The sequence below is a fragment of the Siphateles boraxobius genome, unplaced genomic scaffold (genome assembly GCF_051911475.1).
Source record: "Siphateles boraxobius isolate OS27281-9 unplaced genomic scaffold, OSU_SipBor_1 5, whole genome shotgun sequence".
NCBI classification, from domain to species: domain Eukaryota; kingdom Metazoa; phylum Chordata; class Actinopteri; order Cypriniformes; family Leuciscidae; genus Siphateles; species Siphateles boraxobius.
This window is the reverse complement of record NW_027509141.1, coordinates 34,849,501-34,868,547: the sequence shown is the minus strand read 5'-3', so window position 1 is coordinate 34,868,547 and position 19,047 is coordinate 34,849,501. Positions and strand designations below refer to the sequence as shown.

Genomic DNA, 19,047 nt, shown 5'->3' with positions numbered 1-19,047 from the left:
TTAGAGGAATTAAGAGTAAAAATAGAAGATAATAAGGTTTTGTCAGTGACACTTTTTATATATTTATTGATACAAGTTATGACTAAATTAAAAGACAAAGTCGTCGTTAGTGAAGATTATGCAACAGTATTTAGAATATAATATAATATAACATGCAATGCAAACTAGTTTGGTTACAGCTCAGCTGTATAAGTCTCATTCTATCATTCCCCCTGCCTCCATTACATATCTGTGTCACAAGTGTTTGATTACCACATTTGAGTGATCATTGCAAAACGTGCTTATAAAATATATTTATTCTGTTTATAGCTACTGTGTAAAGTACCCATCAAAAGTTTGTACACACCAATAAGAAAGTGTCAAAACTTTTGACTGGTATACTGTACTATAATACACATAAATAATATTGCTACTGTAGTATAATATACACATAAATAATATCGGCCGATATATCGGTATCGGGCTTTTTTTACTCCCTAATATCGGTATCGGCATCGGCCCCCAAAAATCCATATCGGTCGGGCTCTAAAATGCATCACAAATGTCATGCGGTCTCCATGCCAATCCACAAGTAAGAAAGAAACACAGATATCACATTTCACTCCCGTTATGATGGAGGATGAGATACCGCTCAACTCTGGCTCAATCATACAGCCGGTCAGTTGCGTGATGTGAAGTAAATGCTTGTTAAATGTTAGAAACTCTGTTAGAGGGTTAAAATGTTCTCAGCCTGATCTGCGTCCTCATAAAGACAGGTTTGTAGTTCTTAATCTCGCGCAACCTTGATCTTATTGTATTAAAGGAGACAGCATTCATCCTGTGGCTTAACCTGATGAACCTGTTAACAGTGATGCCCACATAGTGACACGTGATGTGGGATGCTGGCGGTGGGTGGAAATGAATGTCACTCTTAATGTAGTCGTGCTTGACAGTGAATCTATTCATCCAGCTGAGCGAAGATATTCAGAAGCATTCATTCTGAATGGAGTTCAATTGAGTACGTGAAACAATTACTCGGGTGAAAATTATGGGCCCAAAGCCAGGTCTCCAGTAGCCTGGTCCCACCAGACTCTCGTACATTTCATTTGTACATATAGTCTGGCACCGCTCCATTGACAAGCGTTAACTTCCTTGTAGGCGGGTAGTCTATTGAAGTCTAAGGGGGCTTTCACACTAGCACTTTTGGTGCACACCCGGGTTCGAATGACATCAGAGTTCGGTTCATTTGGATGATGTGAACGCTTTCTTACGAACTCGGGTGCACACCCGCGAACAGTACTCGGGTCCGCTTAAAAAGGTGGTCTGGGGTACGGTTCATGTGAACTCCAGTACGGTTCGCTGCTGATATGAACGCAATCGAACCAAACCGTGGAAGTGAACCACTAGTGATGACGTATAATGTATACTGTGGGTGACAGGACAGTCGTCAGTGCGTGTGCGTGTGTGTGTGCATACACTTACCCTGACGAAAAGCAGGATTGACGCACTGCAAGCAGCGAGATGATTTATGCTTGCCACAAAAATTGTCTTCGGCTGACAGCCAGCTGCTTTGGAACGGTTTTAATACTTTTGCGGCAGACAGACGCAAGTGTGTTTCTGTATCTTTTCTTTGAAAACAAAACCAAAGGTTAAAAAAAGAGAAATGTGAAGCGAGCAATTCTATCCATTTTGACGCCTTTTCATTCATAGGGCGTAAAAAAAAAAAAAGTTTGGTTCCGGTTGGTTGTCAGTTGAGGTCATGGGCCGGTAGGGATTTTTTATTTTTTATTTTTTAGTGGAAGCAAGGGATAGGAAGGAAATTATTATTATTTATTTTTTTACAGTAGCGATTGATAAGCTCTATTTTTTCATAACATAGCCTACCTGTACATGTACTCTACCACCTTGTGTGTCCCAGCATGTTACACACACACACACACACACACTCGCTGATTTTAAATGTGTGCGCGGGGGCAAACGGGGTTGCCTTATTGTAAAGTGTTACCGATTAGTTATACACCGATTCAGACGCCTTGTGAGTTCAATGTTGGAAATATCAGTTGTTTTAACCATTCATTAAAACAAATCGGTTCAAATGAGTCATTAGTTCACGAATTAGACGTGTCATTATCGGACGTGTGCGCGTTGTGCGATTATCCCGGCAGTTAGGACATCCCACAAGATTTGTGTCATCACAGAAAACATTTCATCACTGGATAGTTTTTCTGTTTATTTAAAGTGTGGTTTATATGTCCGCTGAATGTGTGGAACGCTTTTCAGAGAAGATAAGGCAACGTATTTTAGCACAAGTCCCACCCAACGGTAATTGAGGAAAAAATAAATCTCCGAATGCTCCACATGAAACTTTGGTCTTCCGACCTTGCCATCGTGTCGATTTATTTTGATTCATATGTGCGAGGGAGAGAGAGCGAGCTGCCTCGTTTGTTAGCATTGCTGGAGTACAACAGGCTATACAAATACGGTGCTGTACATAAACATAAATTATAGGTCACCTCAAAGTTTTTTATTTGTGTATTTATTTAATTTGTATTATTTCTTCCCCAAGCTCATAAAATAAATTTGGGTCGCACATAAATTTACAGGGTCGATCGGAAACCGGAACCAAACAATTTTTTATTTTATGCCTAGCGGCGCCGGTTACCAAGCAACACGATTACGCGCCAGCTGCAGCTTGATGACGGAAGCGTACCGCGGTTTGGATACAAATAATATAATGTGAACACAGTCCATCGGGGGCAGGGGGGAGGGGGGAGCAATCGAACTCGGGTTCGGAACAGGCAATCGAACCAAGTGTGAAAGCGCCCTAAAAACTATTGGATCTGCCCAGAGTCACTCTGGATCGGCCATAACCAATCGCTAACGTTTGGTCGTGACGTAGGTCATGTCGAACCCCATGGGGAGGAGGGTCACAACATCACGGCCACCAACAAAACAAAGCAAAGATTGCTTTAACTTCTTGATATTCGGCAGTGTTGCCAAAATGGACCGAATTGCTTTGGTCGCATCTTTCTCCGTTGCCATTACTGAACTACAACTCAAAATAACTCACAACATCAACGTCATCGTTCTCAGCTACTCCCTCTGTTCGCTGATTGGCCCGGTAAAAAATTGACCGGAGAAAACCAATGTCTACAGCACAATCCCAGACGTAGTACTGAAGGAAAATGAAAATTGAGCGGAAGTACGTAGGAGGGCGGAGCCAGGCTAGGTCTCCAGTGCCCTCGATGGTTGTTTTTAGCATGATCGTAGCCGATCAGGGATGTTGTACGTAGCAGAGTAAACGAGTTCAGGGCTTGCCTGGTCAGCTCAGCACTTGATTTCCTAGCAATGTTATTGGTTATTTTAAGCAGCCTAAGCAAATCTGTAACTTTCATTGCCTTTTGGTCAACTTTGATCACACTAGTATGCAATTACATTTGTCAGATGGGTGATATTGTGGTATTTTAGTATAATTTCTATGTTATTTTATTCATATTTTGAATTAGCTTTTAATTTGTATTTCATTGTAATTTGTTTTAATTTAATTATGTGCTTTTGTCATTATTAGTTTTTCTTACAAATATTAAAGCTTAAATTTATATTTCAGTGCTAGTAATTGTAGTACTGAATCTTATTTCAGTTATTTTATAGCATTTAATATTTTGAACCACCTCTTATTTTTACATTTACAGTTTTCATTTTAAATGGAAGTTTTAATAATTGTATGTTATGTGCTTTTGTCATTTTATTTAACATTTAAGGACTCTTTTTAAATATTTTAATATTATATAGAGTTAATTAATTCAACTTATTTCAGTTTTTATTTTAACTAATATCAGTGTTTTTCCATTTTATATTTTATTTTATTTCAATTACCTAAAACACTTTTTTTTTTACTGGGGTGATAAGTGTATTATTACCTGTCTAGTTAAATTATAGCTTTTTTAAGTTTGGCTACTGCCTTAAAAATGTGTTTATAAATATGAACCCGTCGACCTCTATAAACTGTGCATTGCATTAAATGTTTTCACCTCTTGATCAATGCAAGTTTAGCTCGAGCACTTCCTCTTTTTTTAACCATTGCTCTCTTTCGTCTTGCACATTTGTTCTGCACACTTTCAGTCTAGTGCTATATCTGATCGCATCTGTAATCTTTCCGTCTCCTCTGTTTTCAGTTTTATCTTCAGGACACCAAAAGCAGCAATGGCACCTTCATCAACAGCCAGCGTCTGAGCCGGGGGTCGGAGGAGAGCCCTCCCTGTGAGGTGCTCTCCGGTGACATCATTCAGTTTGGGGTGGATGTGACCGAGAATACCCGGAAAGGTGAGGAAAGCCTGTTTGTATTAGTGGTGATAGTGAAATGTGTGTTTGTCTGTAATGCAGGTGTGGATCAGGGTTGGATACCGAACTTGGTTCTTTTAATGGCACTGACCAAATTAGGTCGGTACTCGCATTAAATCGATTCACATTAAATCAATCGGTGCCAGAATTTGGTGCCAAAGAACGCATCTGGGCACGAGAGTAATACTATTTAAATGCGAATCCTGCATGTTCTGCGTGTCTCGCGTGACGCTCGCTGTGTTTTTCAGCCTCTGTAGTGTCACTACATGAGAACATGAATTCCTTTCCCAGAGCCGCTCTGAGAGTCACTGAATTCATCAGCATTTACAGTTTCATTTAAGAAAAACTATCATTACATCATTAACACAGAAACTCAGAAGACAAAGGTCTTCACCACAACCCATCAAAATAAAAGTTTGGTTTAACTTGATCATATATTACTGTTGTACAGTAGGATTTAGGTCGCAATTTAATAATACTAACACTAATAATAAATGATCAAAAATTAAATTAAGGAATAATCTCACTTTTTATTCTATGTTGTAATTTTAACAGTATAAAGCTCAATTGTGCCCGATGTTGTTTGACAAAGTTCGATTTCATATAAAAGATCAATTAATTGTTTTATGTCTTCATTTGATTACTATAAAATTCACAACACAGAATTTGTGGAAAACAAAACATTTCATAGAAATCATTTTTTTATTATTAAAATGGTTGTTTTTATTCATATTCAAGCATCACAGACAATGGCAGACAGTGACCAAGGCAGCTCTGGCATAATGTCAATAATACTTCTACAAATGATTCAGATTCTTTACAGTTATTGAGGTAAACACGCCTAAATTACAGAAAAAAAGGTACCAGCACCGAATTTCAGGTACCGGTTAAAATGTGAACGGTACCCAACCCTAGTGTGGATGTGTACATACAAATATTCCTTTATTAAAACGTATTTGCTGCTTGACGAATGTTAATTTGGGGCCCTGTTTCTTGGTAGTGTAATAGAGGACACCTTCGATTGAAAGTTGAATTCTTTGACACAAATGCAGCTGTTACAAACTGCACTTTTTGAAGATTCTGCAATGGCAGAGATGCAATTTTGAAACCCAAGAGTGCTGGTTGATTGCTTTTCTGGATGTTGCAACTTAAGTACATGCAATGGGACGCTTTCACAATCAGATACAAATGCTAAGAAACTTACCCTTTTAAAACGAATGTAAGCATACACTACTTAATAGCAGAACGAAAGTACATAAGAATGAGAGCGCTGTATTTTAAATGACAAGGTATTAAAATTAGCTTCCAGTTTAGTTTGGAAACTTGTTTTAAGTCACATTTGGTTGTTGTGCGTTTTAATTCTTAGCGTTGTTGTGGCACAAGTTGGCTTCGGCTCATCAGAACGAGAAGGAAATCTTCTCTGGATGTTTTTGATGATCACAAACACACTCACTTTTAAAGCTGATAGACTTTAGTACATGTAAGCTTCTTAGGCGACCTCATATTAGTGCTTGTTATAAACATTTTTATGGTCTGTTTATGTTTGGCATAACCTGTACCTTTCTTTAAATTCTACTTGTTGTGAAAATAATCATTTACATGTCTAAAACACTCCTTTATGTGTCCGGTTTTCTCTTGTTCTTTTTAGTCACTCATGGCTGTATAGTGTCGACCATCAAGCTCTTCTTACCAGATGGCATGGAAGGTCGGCGGCGGTCAGAGTGAGTCCTGTTTGAATATTAAAATATTTTTGGGGTTGTTTATCTTCTATCACTCATACCGCTCAACCTGGTGTGTTATTCTTGTCATTATGGTAGCTCGTGCTTACCAGCTTTATCATGTATAAAAACATGCACAGAATGTGATGAAATCTCTGTGAACTGAGGCTTACAGCTTCTGATTATACTGTCTCAGTTGACCATAACAAGATTTGCCCATGCTTGTGCAGAGGAAATAACATGTGGGCTGTTAGCTTGACTGCTAGTTGCCAAATGTTGAATGACAGGAATTAGTGGTGGATCAGATCTTGGCTTTTATGCTGGTTTTGGTTCTGTGGTTGTCATTTCCTATGTTTATTTTCTTGGTTATTTAGCAAATGCAAGTATTTACATATATAATCTAACCACATGCCACAATGATGCTCTGTGCCTTTCCATTAAGTCTTTTGGTTTAGCAGAATATTCCAAATGAAATTCAGCGTAAGGTCCATTTACGGCATCAAAATAATAGGGACTAACAGTCACTTAGTTTTAGTTCATAAAATGTCTGTGTGATGTGTAAGAACTATAGGTTTACTTTTGCTTTGTTGTTCCCTTTTTATAAACTTCATGTACATAACTGATAAGAAAAAACTGAAGAAAAAAACAACAACTGTTACTTCACAGAAAAGCCATCAAATCACAGAGTATACTGGGAATGTCAATTTATGAGTTGTAAAAATGACTTCTTTTTCTCTTCCAAAACTGTACATTTAACAGTAATCGTCTGTAAAATTGCATGAAATTAAATCACCCCATTAAATTTGTGTAAAATATATATATATATATATATATATATATATATATATTAGTGCCGTGCGTTAAACGCGTTATTAACGGCGTTAACGCAAACACATTTTAACGGCGTCAATTTTTTTATCGCGAGATTAACGCTCTTTTTGGCCTAGCAAACTTTGTATTTTTTTCACATGCTGTTGCAACAACTAGTAACGTTAGAAAAACTACAACATCACACCGGATAGCTAGACCGGAAAGAAAACAACAGGCACGCCGCACGTACTTGTTTGGGCTTGCGCGCCGGCCAAAGAGTAGTAGGCTAACGTTACGTTTTGAGTGAATGGCGCGAGTGCGAGACGCCGATCTAGAGACGTGCACTCTCAACGCAATAGAGTGCGGCGCGGGACTAGATTTGATGCCCGAGTGCGAGGGCGGGCTCGAGCGGTAATGCACTCACTCTGTGTGTGCGGATACGGAGAATAAAACGATTCGCGGGACTCCCGCAAACTAGAAATATCTATGAATAAAACATAAAAACTAATACATTTTTATTCATATGTTGCAGAAAAGCAACAAGAACAACTAAAACAAAATAGAAACGATTTACAGGCCAGAGTTTCTTTTTATAACATGTTTGCAGCGTTGAGGGATGTAGCCAATCACAGACATATGTGTTGATTTCTTGAACGCAATGGCCAATCAGAAGCATTTAAAATAGACTCCCCTCACCGCTCAAAACAGACTTTTTGTTCAGTGCTGAATTCTGTATGCTGGCAAATCCTCTAATTATAACAAACAAACTGTATATATTATGAAAGATGCATTGTGCAGTCAGGTTCATTGATAATGACAGATGTGTGAGATTGCGATGAACTGATGTCAGCTTTTTAGGAATTATTAAGGGAGCGCACTTTGCGCGCATTCAGTCATGCCAAACCATGCACTCAGTAGCCTGCTTGCTTTTATGTTATAACAGTGGTTTGTGTGTTAATGCTTTAATAACAAATAATTTATCAGGAGCATTTATGCTTATGTGTATGGTGGCGACACGTAGGCGAAAGTATTTGGAGGTAGCCTACAAAAAAAAGTGTATTTGCGGGCGGGAGCGGGACAAAAATGTTGCGGGCGGGAGAAAGTAACATAGAAAGTAGTTGAGAACGTCAGTTATAACGACCCACGTATTAAAAAAATGGACGGGTTTAAATCGGGCTCGGGCTCATAATTACAGTTTATGTGTCGGGCCGGGCTCGGACACAATGCGCACGGGCTCGGGTCGGGCTTGATTTTTTGGGCCCGATCTAAGCTCTACAATGGATGACTTCAGACAGAAACACATGGATACCACAGCTAAGAACAAACTTACTGCTGATCCACTTTTCTATGTTGATAAGAGCATTAAAATTAGAAAAAATAATGGGACAAATAGAAATCAAGTGACATTTAGAATATATAAAAATGTGCGATTAATCGCGAGTTAACTATGGCATTAATGCGATTAATCGCGATTAAATATTTTAATCGTTTGACAGCACTAATATATATATATATATATACACAGTGGATGCCATTGATTTAATAGCACATTGTCCATCAAATTGTAATGATAGCTTACTAAAAGGTGATATTTTTGTTAGATATTTTTGATACCTCAATTTCATTTTGTGCGTGACTCACTGTGACCCGGCCAGTTATTGATTTTTGATTGGATTTGCGTGATCCTGCACGAACCGCAGACTGTCTGAGACGAGAGATGAGCACAGGCTCCATAGGGGTCTCGTGGGTCTCATCCGCCTCCATCTGCTCCCCGTTCCATTTCGACAGCATTAGTCTGAATGTCACCAAATCACACAGGTTTTATTGCAAAGAAATCTAAGTGTACACCAGCCATGTGCACCTACTTTACATTTCACCTGCATTTTCTTAATTTAGTTAAAAGCCTGCATAGCGTATCGCTATTGAACTGCCATCCAGGGTACAGAGCCAAACAGTCGTCTAGGTAGTAACCTGATGCTCAGCATGGTTGGTGTTTATTATATTCAGGAAAGGGGATATTGATGGTCTTGTTGACGGAAGGGATTTCCTACCACCGTGAATGAACGCTATGTTTGACTGTGCATGTATCATCGGCTATAAAAATCGTTTAACGGAAGGTATCCGTGAAGCAGATGGCTCTCCCATTGAACGCTTCCCTGTGGCCTCCAGTGCTGGCAGGACCTGTTAAACCAACTCGCGTGGAAACAAGGTGTGTACTGTGGGCATTTCTGGAGCTTTGAAAGATTTCATGCATCTCCTCGTTTAGCTTGGAAGTGCTCGCTGAATAAAGCTGACAGGGAAATCTCAGAGATCTTTCCTTTTTCTAAACTCCATAAACACTGGCAGGGATGTGGGACCACACACCTTGAGTCTCGCTGCTGGCAGACAGTGTCTCTAAATCCTCCCTGTGGCTCGATGAGTTAATGAATGAACTTTTTTTTTTTTACTCCTGCTCTGTTAGGGATGGGGCAGTGATTGTTGGCTGGTTGTTTAATAATTGACTAGTTTGTTAGTGGCTGTCAGCTTCCGAGTTTATATAGATTTTTTTTTTATTGTATCTAATATAACATGTATGATAAAATATAAAATGTTCTATGTCAGTGGTTCTCAAACCTGTCCTGGAGTACCACCAGGATTTTGTATGTCTTCCTATAGAGAGCCTAAATCCCTCCCCTCCGCTTCCGGTTCATGGGACCTTATTTTGGAAAAAATATGTATGGTAGTCAATGGCGAGAGACAACTTATCTTTTTAATCCGTCTGAACTGTGCCCTGAATTACACATATGATGTTTGTCAATTTAAAACATAATTATGAAAGTCAAGAAAGTCTCAGTTTGTCATAAAACAGAAGAGTAACATTTAGTTTTGTGAACATCACTCAATGAACTACATCTCTCGTCTCGCACTATGTACGTCACCAAGCTCGTGTGTGTGTGTGTGCAGTCTGGTACAAAACACACAGGCATGACGGTGTAACGTTACGATTATAATGTTAGACTGTAGGAAAAATGACAGACGTTAGCTTCAGTAAAGTTAGCTTCATTCATTGAGAGAAAAGGTATGACGTCACATGCGCGCCTTTTGGGTTTGTAGTCTTTGTAATTACGTATTTTCACAGTCTTATACCTCAACAGTTTTACATCAAACTGTCACTTTCTTGACTTAAAAATGTATATTTTAAATTGACAAACATCATATGTGTAATTCAGGGCACAATTCAAACGGGATCCAAATATTTGTTGTCTCTTGCCATTGACTACCATACAATATTTTTCCGAAATAAGGTCCCATGGTCCAGCGGAAGGGGAGGGACTTAGGCTCTCTATATCTGACACACCCATTTGTCAGGTCGTGCAGTCTCTACTAATGAGCTCATGAGTTGATCCGGTGTGATAGATGAGGGAGACATACAAAATGGCTACGTTCCCACTGGCTACATTTACATGCACAACTTTTGTTTCAATCGGACTGAATTCATTCTGATTGATGAATCCGAACAAAGTGTTTACATGAGCGCTAAACATGTGATCGGGTTGATGTGCACGTTTATGTCACCAGCTTCAAATCGGATTAGAATTTTTGACATGCATACACTGCATGAATATACAATTTCCTGCAGTTTGCGCATACTAACTATTCTCCTACACTGGTTCTTTATTTGTTGAAACAGCAGACTTAACATTTATCCATTTCTGGTCATAATTTGGAGACAATGAGCATATGAACCGTTGTTCTGTGCTGCTCATATTTATCACGCAGTAAAAATGGCCCTCCCCGCACGCAAAACCAGTCGTCTGGGGATGAGAATCCGAAACAAGGACTGGTGGGACGTTCTCCTGCTCCACTTCACAGACACTGAGTGAAAGCAGAATTTTAGAAAGACAGGACACTTATTTATGCGACACTTTATTCAACAGGAAGAACAGCTCGCGCTGCGCGTCATACATCATTAAGCTATTTCAAAGTCATTGCACACGCGCAGTCTTTTCAGTTTCGATTTTCAATCCGATCAAGTTTTACATGTTCTCTCGATCGGATTAGAAAAGGAATGAACCACCCCTTTCAATCTGATCGAAATTTTGTTCGTTCAGAGCTCAATCGGATCGATTAAGGTGTTTACATGAAGGCTTTTCAGTCCGTTTGAGCTGTCAATCCGATTACTAATGGATTATTTGGTTGCATGTAAACATAGCCACTGTCAGTCCAAGTATGATTATTTATGTATCCGAATGGAATATCTAAAATTATTGATGTCCACACTGTGTATCGCAACTGTTCAGATCAGATTTGTGTGTCCATGCAGCTCTTTTGTTTTCCAGAATATCTGCATTGGTTTCTATGACAATGACATTGCGTTGGTAGGCATACGCCTACCATGATGAACAATTACTATATAAATGTATATATTAATTAACAGATTTAACATGTATAATATATTAACAGATGTTGTAGGCGGTCTTAAATTTCACGTTCAACTCTGCCATTTGAGCGGAACGGCCGGCAACATCTTGACGATTAAAAGCTTCAACAATTGAACCTGATCCTGAATTCTTTGCCACACACTTGTCCCTGCATTTCTTGTGCTTGGCTCTCTCCCCGTGTTTAACCAAGCTCTTTTGTTTAAAATGTGTGGATTCAATGGCAAACGCAGTGTTGCCTGCAACCTCTGTACCACAGGCTTTACAGTAAACACAGTGCATTGAGCCATTTTCATAGCAGAAGCCACTTGCAGTCTTTCAGCCACTTTCTCTGAAAACTGCATGCCGCCTTTTCCGCTGGTGGATCCACATGATCGCCACCACCATCTCCAGGAGTTACATTATCTAACTTTAGGCGGTTTACTGAAGAAATCTCTCAATGTCCTTTTCATCATTTCTTTTCAGCACTTTACATTTTGTGAGCTAGTTACGTGAGGGAGTGCAGTGAAAGGGAGTGATTGACGGCTAATATTAACCAATCTAAAATCTGCATCAAAGCTAAAAAGTAAAGATGAATGTTAATTGGTCATGTAACATTGGATAGAAGGCTGGACAGCTCACAGTGTGCAGTAATTAGCATTAGTTGTGTAGAGAAATGAAAACAGGTCGTACCACAACAATTATGTGTTCCTGCACAAATGCTCCCAAATATATTTTGAGGTTGCGCAGATTAAATTTCGGGAGCATATGCGACCAAAATGGTTGCAATTTCGAGCCTTGTTATACTTTTATATATTATTTAATATGTCTATATATGTATTTTGAATTTTGACAAGTTTATGATGCCAGTGCTGCAGAAACTATATACTTGTGTTGTATGAATTGTGTGAACTGGTCTCATCTTTGTTCACTACTCCCTATTTTCTTTTCCTCTTGGCCTGTTAAGCAAACATTAATTGTGTCTCGTGTCTGCAGTGGAGCTCCTTGGCCAAGCTCTCGACCCAGTCGCATGTTCACATCCATTTGAGGTATTTATAGACGCCACACGCGTCTAGTTGTTGAGCTCTTGCCTCTGGAGCCCAGCACGACCAGAGATGCATGTTCGGGGTTAGCGGCATGTGTCTGTGTGCTTTTCTGTTTATTAGAAGATGCAGTTGAGGGATTTCTGGGATTCGTGTTTGTGGCCAGGGCTTTTACTTGATGTTTGTGTTGCGACTTGCGAGTGAGGTCAAAAAGGCAGCCTGAGAAATAATTTCTCACCACTAGCCTGCTAAAATTCTTTCCACAAGTCGACAAAAGACATCTGCTTAAGATATCTTCCTCTTTTTAGAGTTTCTCAGCCTTCACTCTTTCCACCTAATGTTCATTTAGCCTCTTTAAGATAGATTTATATTGTTGCTCTGTGAGTAGGGATAGATAGATTTATTGAAGGAGAGGAAACGACAGAGATGTGATAGTCATCGAGGGCTGGGTTGCTGCTGATCGTTTATATTTTCCATCTGGAGGGCGAGAGTGTGTATTACTGGACAGGGATGTCCCGTTTCCTCCACTGGGTGAACTCTCACCATTTTCTTTCCCACTATAATTGATCACAGATTTCAGCATAAGACCACAACCAGATCTGGGACATTGTTTCAAGTTTACTCATAGTGAATTTGTAATGGATTTCCAATCTACCAATCACACTTTATTGGTTCTCTGGAGTCGTTTAATTTCTGCAAATGCTATTCTGTACAGTCCTATTTCACTTTCATCCTGATGTAAAAGCTATATTATTATGCTAAATCATTATTAATGAGCCAGTGGTGAATCCCACCTCCTTTCGTCCCAACCAGCCACATTATTTTTGTTGATCGCTTGGTTTCTATTTCTGTATTATTCTCATCGCTCCAAACTCCTGCTTTTCAAAGCTGGAAAATACACATCAAATATATTCCATTTGGTGGTTGTTGACATTCATAAAACTGCAGTTCACTTGACACTGTGTATGTATGACTGATTTGGTTGATCAATAGCTGATGTGGATTATAGACTAAATGTTTAATATTTATTTATTTAAATTGCTATTTAAATTTCACCATGAGCTAGATATGTGGTGCTACGCATCTGGATTATTAGTTTCTAATTAGTTTTTCTAAATGGAGTGTAAAGAACAAATTGTGGTTGGAAATGTTACATGTCAGTCTGCCACTGCCAATGCCTATCATTGAAAAATGACACTTGTTTTAATCGCTAGTCCTGGAGGATAAAAACAAAATGCTTCTCAATCAAATTCAGAGTGTTTTCCGTGGCTCTGTTGATATCGGCAAGTCTTCATGAATTATCAGTGAGCCCATGACTGCCATATTGAAAGAAAAATCTCAAACAATGGTGTGTGTGTGGCTGCAGGCTTGGAACAGGAGAGTTACTGTGACTCATCTCTAGCTTACATAAACACACACTCACAAGACACTGTGCCTGAAGCTCCCCACTGCTCTAGTGGGAGATGTTGCTATTATGAACGTTTTAAACTTCAGATTCAAGAATCAGAAATAGCTCATTTTGCCTTGGCATTCTGAATTAATATTATTTATTTATTTTTGCATCCATTTGTATAGCAAGTGTCTAGCTTCGGTTCTGGATGTGTGTGTATGTATGTGTATATATACACACAAAATATGTATATATAAATTATATACATACACTACATTGTCACTGCTTGAGTATTATGCAAGTGCATCAATTTTATGTAAGTTAAATGTAGCAAATGGCATCTAGATATAATATAAATTATGGTTATTTTTGCATTTTAACTAAATTTTATACTTATGACGAAGTAGAATACAGAAAATGAAGGATGCATAATAAATTGGCCACCATATTGTGTTCAGTTGTGCATCTGTGTTATTTTGTGCAGATATAAGTTGTAATATGTTGTATAAATATCTGATTAATCTCATATAGGATGCGTTTTGAGTTAATTAACCCTCTAACTTCAGTTTCCCGGTCTTCATTCAGCTCTTCAGCAGTGCTGTTATTTGAAACCGTAATATAAATTTTAGATGTTTCTTTTTCAAAAACAGTGATGCATTATTGATTAAATCTTGCACTTTTAATTTCCTCATATTATTTTAATCAACAATATGGTTTAATTAACATAATTTCATTGTCCTTGAAGAGGCCATTCCATTTTATTTATCCATGGCACATGCATTTTGATTCTTTATATAATTAATTTTAAAACTTGATCAAACTAGGCTACAGTACTGTATATGTTTGATTTTATGTTGAAGTGCTTGGGACATGGCTTTTAATGCTGAGACTTTTGTTTTTGTAATCAGGCTCTCAAAAAATATTATAAACATTTGGTCTGCTTTCAATTATAAAGAATTATAAATTTTATTATTTTGGCATCCCTAGAAAACTTGCATATTGTTCACAGTATACATACTATATATACTGCACTATATGGTGTAGTATGCTTTAGTATGGTGTTCCAAACATAACCTTTGTTTGTGTAACGTGATGTGCCTTTGCTATAAGGATGTTTGAGGATCACCATTGCGTAACTCTATTTAGTTATGAACATCCCACAAGTGCGATCTTCCCCCATGTCTCCTGGAATGCTCTCCAACCCGTCGGCTTTGTTTCTTTACATGAGTTGCTGAGCAGATGCCATGGGGGCAGACGGCCAGGGGATCAGGTTCTGCTACTATTGTCCCGCCTAAGTTTCACTGCGCATGAAGATTGAAAGCACTTCAGATCGGTGTGGATCTCTGAGGGACTTTGGAGTGTTTTATTTCAGAAGAGTCTGGAATTATCACATGACAAGGACTTGAACTTTGAACCGCTGCCTGTGCGAGAGGCGTGGATGGTGTTGAACTGTGTGGAGTGGACATAACTGCGCTGTTTTGATTTTACTCAAGCGACGAGGATCCAGCCATGTTATCAAGCTGCTAAAGAGAGCATGACAGCATGTTCTTAAGCATCTGAAAGAAAAATATTAAGACCACAGACATTGGACTGCCAGACATCTGTTCTTCTGATGGATATCTCATTATAAAGTCTGCTTTTCCTACACTTCAGGTAACAAGACTTTTCCAAAAAGAGGGATCGGCAGGGTTTTGAAGGAATGACGCAGTTCATATGGGAAAAAATGCTTTAAATGTGAATCACATCTAGCAGGGCATTTATATGGGTGTGTTGAGGCCGGAACCATCTCTACTCTTCTCTCTCTACATGTTTTATAATTCACCCACCTGGATTACAGGTTTAAGGCTGGTCATTTAATAATTAATGTACTAAAAACTATAATGTGTGCTTGAACAAGGCCTGAACATATGCTGAATATGTTTTAAAATGACTTGTACTGTATTCATGAGTGCAATTTGCTTTCCTCTGATGTATTTCCTGTTCCAGCAGGAAGTTGGTGAAGGGTATATATTTCAAAGGGCTTGTTCTTCCAAAAGGACTCATCTTTTCCCACTTTATTTGCATAGTCATGCAAAACCTGGCAATATTAGAAGAAATTACATGGTTGGAAAACTCATGGAAATTAGTAAAATTTTAAAGAGCATTTTATTGGACAAAAATTTGTGCACACAATATTTTGTTCAATTACATATGCATGTTAAAAGTTTATTTTGGAATCTTTAAGATTGCATCATATAAATAGCCTGGATTGATGTTTTGGACAGTCTTTTTATGCATATTTTTCTATAGTTTATCAGCGTTTTTAGATTGGATCAGGGTTTATTGATTGTCATGTGGTTCTCTAGACTCTAGATTTCATTCAGTTAGACTCATTTCGCAAAGTCTCAGTGACCGATCATTTCATAATCTGTTTCTGCCCGTTTGTTCTCCAGAGCAGAAAGTCCACAGGTATCACTGCTGACCTTTTGAACCCACAGCCTATTTATGTCATTACAGCACAGGAATCTGGGTTTAAGTTCAGCTTCGCAGACTGGAAGTCTGATGTGGCGTAACATAGCTGGAATCATTTAGATGATATCTGATATGTGATTTAATAGTCTTAATGAGTTGTCGACTTGTTCCTTTTATTGGCAATATCACAGTACTGAATATTACGTTATAAAGGCTGTTATGGTTAGATGGGAGCCAGGGTGATTATAGTTAAAAGCTAAAACAAGTCAAAAACAAAAAAAGTAAAATGAAACGCAACCTGTATCTCTCATGTGGTGTGCTATTATTTAAAGTTATAAAAGTGCTGTACTGTAAAAGATTAACAGTGCAAAGTTGAATCGGTTGAGCGAGTCTGCTAGCAAATATTTGCACATAACTTTCCTCATGCATATTATCAGTAGATCCGTCCCAATATCTCCACAAACTATTAACAATCTCTCTTTCTGTTCCAGTGTTGTTCCAGCACCACTGCCACTGGCTGTTGATAAGGTAAGCGCTCGTGACTGTTTTCTTTCGTTATATATGCAGGATGTCAGGTTGTTTTTCTCCAGATTAAACTTGATCATGAATGGATGAATTCCAGTTCATTATGTTCTTTATAATGGTGTCTTTTGGATATCAAATCCTCAAAGCAGCTTGTTATGAATGCCATTGATTTCCATGTCCTTGCTGTTGCTAAAGCCTTGAATTGACATCGGCAAGTATTATGTGCTGCTATCTGAGGTTTCCATGTGGTGTATTTGTGAACAATCCTGGAGATGTTCCAGATGAAGTTAGATAATGCAGTTATCCTCTCATGCCATCCTCTGTGTGGGATGCCTCTGTGGAGCTTTAACAGGGAACATTTTTAGTTGTGTGGCGGATCGTTCCCGGTAGTGCACAGAGGTGTCTTTCTTTACAAGTTTTAAATATATACTCATGCTTAATCACATTAGTGTTTAAACAGAAATCTAATAAAGTCGTTCTCTTCTCTGTTGCATCTAGAATCAAATGCTATTACTGATAGCATGTTGATGAGATCCTAGCCACACTAGACTCAAACTACATCCCAATTCACATAATAACTATATTGTGTAAATTAAGGAAGTAGTACACTATACCCAGAGGTGGAAAGTAACGAATTACATTTACTCGCGTTACGTAATTGAGTAGTTTTTTTGTGTACTTCTACTTTTCAAAGTAGTTTTTAAAATCTGTACCTTTACTTTTACTTAAGTACGTTTTCTTTGAAGTATTGTACTTCGCTACATTTGAAATCATATCCGTTACTGAGTAAAAAATAATAATACAAGGGGGAAAAAAAAAAAATCACACACTCCGGAAACTACTGAATTGATTGAAGGGCGGGAGAACAAACGCGCAAAAAAGGTGACGCCCAGCTGAAGCTGAAAGCTAAGCGCCAAGCGAATTATGGCCAGTATGAAAAGTAGAAAAAAAGCGTGGTTGTCCTCGAGGATAGATATCCAATTTGCAAAAAATGTGGACACAAAGTGGCTGCAAAAAGAGGATACAGGACACCATCCCTCCTGCAGATAAAGGTATGTCCCGATTTACGTGATGCAAAGGGAATCCCGGAATCCAGTCATGAAAATGGAATTCACTTAATGCAGATGTCACGTAAAACATGCAAAATAATGGATGGATGAATACATGGAAAGTAGAACTGTGCAATAAACCCAATCGCGACATGGTCTGTGGATAATTAAGCTAAGCACAAAAATACTGCAAGTAAATATATAACCCTATTTGTTCTGCTGAGCTGCGTTTGTCTACTACATATGTATGAAATACATATGTACATTGTACATTACATTGTATGAAAACATGTAAACTGAACATAAGGCAGTTTTTGCATTAACTTTACTCTAATTTGTTATTGAAATATAATAATTTACACAGTTGCTGTCATATTCATTAAAGATATTTTAAACGTACTTTAAATAATCAAGATATAATTATCAGGTTAAGTAAAATATAATATGTAGGATAATATTGTGCATTTATTTAGTGCAAGAGTTAATTTCTCTAGGAACCAACAAGTTGTGGACACTTAATCACTAGCCTGCTGAGGTAAATATAATGCTAGTGACAAGCTGCAGTTTTATTGACGTCTTTGCGCTGATGAAACACTGATTGAGCGATTACACGAGTTATGATGCCTTTTAGTAAGTATACTGTATTTTTCAACATACCTTCAGGTGTCCATTCATGTTTATTCTGTAACTGAGGAAGAGATGATCGCGTTTACTCGCGTTTACTCCGCGCTGCCGCTGCTGTTACAATCCGTGGTGACAGATAGTTTTAAACTGTGGGTACAGATTGTCAATTTACATCCATGTGGACAGATTGGTAAACTGTGCCTAGTTTTGTAAAACTGTGCACACGGTAGTTTATTTTTCTTCTGTAATGAAGCTTGGCTGTCCATCTAGTGAAAAATGTTGGTACTGCGGCCAAATAAAATCTTACTGAAAGCTCATTTTTTGAGATATCAACCTAAAATTTGGAACACAACTTCTTCAGATTTTTGGCTTACATTTTCTGGCAGTTTTAGAGTAAAATATATTTTGTAATATATATATTTTATATAAAATATTAATAATTATATTTTTACATTGTTCATTTTCATAAACTCAAACTTGTATAACTTTTTTTCTGTTTCACTTTCATAACTTCATAATACTTCACTTCAACATTAATCTGGCAAATGTCTTCTTTAAAACAAGACCAACCATAGGTCTATATTCCAAAGCATTCTTGAATTACAACCATTTAAGTTTGAATAGTGATTTTCATGTCTATGCGAAAAAAGGGGGAGTGACAGTTAAAGGGTTAAACAATATTAAACTATAATATCTATATCTATAATATCTAAAATATAA

The 19,047-nt window shown here is 38.0% G+C and overlaps 1 protein-coding gene across 16 annotated transcripts in view; it reads left to right on the top strand.

Annotated features, from left to right (window-relative positions):
• slmapa (sarcolemma associated protein a) overlaps positions 1–19,047 on the top strand; it is a 74,757-nt gene that overhangs the window by 23,898 nt on the left and 31,812 nt on the right. For 8 of the 16 annotated variants that reach the window (XM_077204173.1, XM_077204180.1, XM_077204182.1 and 5 more), the window contains exons 2-4: positions 4,155–4,302; positions 5,969–6,041; positions 16,621–16,657. In XM_077204173.1, the coding sequence (XP_077060288.1) occupies positions 4,155–4,302; positions 5,969–6,041; positions 16,621–16,657 (258 nt within the window). Of the gene's footprint in view, positions 1–4,154; positions 4,303–5,968; positions 6,042–14,812; positions 15,332–16,620; positions 16,658–19,047 lie in introns of those variants that run through there. The other 8 variants (XM_077204189.1, XM_077204190.1, XM_077204185.1 and 5 more) reach the window with 6 other exon arrangements.